The 1,205-nt window shown below is 63.2% G+C and overlaps 1 protein-coding gene across 1 annotated transcript; it reads right to left on the bottom strand.

The window, feature by feature from the left end:
* Positions 1 to 26: 26 nt before the first annotated feature.
* On the bottom strand, positions 27 to 714 carry LOC122191858 (sterol regulatory element-binding protein cleavage-activating protein-like; the record flags this gene model as incomplete). Its single annotated transcript, XM_042892258.1, has 3 exons — positions 664 to 714; positions 505 to 615; positions 27 to 269 (listed from the first exon to the last, which is right to left on the bottom strand). Coding segments are annotated over exons 1-3 (405 nt in total), but the record flags the coding sequence as incomplete, so codon positions are not given.
* Between the last annotated feature and the right edge of the window lie 491 nt (positions 715 to 1,205).

Genomic DNA, 1,205 nt, shown 5'->3' with positions numbered 1-1,205 from the left:
ACACTCTGTGGGGTTTGCTGGGGAACCCTCCAGCCTCCCTCCTTCCCCCCACTGCCACCGACCTGCTGGATGGAGTAGAGTTTGATCCCTGAGCTGCGGTCCCAGATGCTGATCACGTCATCCAGGCCGCTGCTGATGACGCAGGACGTGGTGCAGGTGAGGGAGGTGACGTCCCCGCGGTGCGCATACATGTGGCTCACCTTGCTGCCCGTCAGCACATCCCACAGGCAGATGGCCCCATCCTGCCCTCCACTCGCCAGCACCATCGTCTGTGAGGGGCAGAGCCGGGTCAGGAAGCGCAGAGCAGCAGAGCCACCCGGACCACCCAGGACTCCCTGCTCTCATTCCTCTTCCCAAGGGACAGAGAGCAAACCCGCAGCAGGGGTCGCTCCCTCTGCTATCTCAGAGGAGCACACGCCAACTTCTCCACACGCAGCACGGCCCCTCTGGCTCAGCAGCCATCATAAGGGATGCTCTCCTGGTTCCCACCCCGGCTGAGCTCACCTGATCAATGTACACAGCAGTGATTGCTCCTGAGTGGCCCTGCAGTGTGAACAGGCAGCAGGAATCCTCCAGGCGGAACACCTGTGGGGCACGAGGGGCAGAGGTGAGCAGCTGTGGGGCACAGGGAAGGGTCAGGGGAGAATGGGGACAACCCCCAACCCAGACACTGTCCCAGAAATCACCCAGCCCAGAGGCAGGAGGGTCTCCCATATCAGAAGGCTGTAATGCTGCCACACAGGAGGAGCTGCACAGCTTGAGAGCTGGGCACCAAGGAACCCAGTGAGCTGCTGGGGAGGAGTTCTGCAGAGAAGGACCTGGGGGTCCTGGTGGACCAACAGTTGACCAATGGTTGACCATAAGTCAGCAGCGAGCCCTGGTAGCCAAGGAGGCCCCCGGCACCCTGCGATGCACTGCACAGAGCACAGCCAGCAGGGCAGGGAGCTGCTCCTCCCCTCTGCTCTGCCATGGGGGGCGCATCAGGAGTGCTGCAGTGCGGGGCCGCCCGGCTCCAGGAGATGGGAACTGCTGCACAGAGCCCAGCTGTGGGGTGGTGGGGCCTGGAGCACCTCCTGATGGGGCAGGATGAGCCCTGGGCTGTGTGCATGGTGGAGAGAAGGCTGAGGGATCTGAGTGCTGCTGATGGGGATCTGAGCGGGGCTGATGGGATCTGAGCAGTGCTGATGGGGATCTGAGCAGGGCTG

The sequence above is a fragment of the Lagopus leucura genome, unplaced genomic scaffold (genome assembly GCF_019238085.1).
Source record: "Lagopus leucura isolate 7727_CA_CO unplaced genomic scaffold, USGS_WTPT01 33733-0_obj-0_obj, whole genome shotgun sequence".
Taxonomy (NCBI): domain Eukaryota; kingdom Metazoa; phylum Chordata; class Aves; order Galliformes; family Phasianidae; genus Lagopus; species Lagopus leucura.
This window is presented reverse-complemented; position numbering and strand designations above follow the sequence as displayed.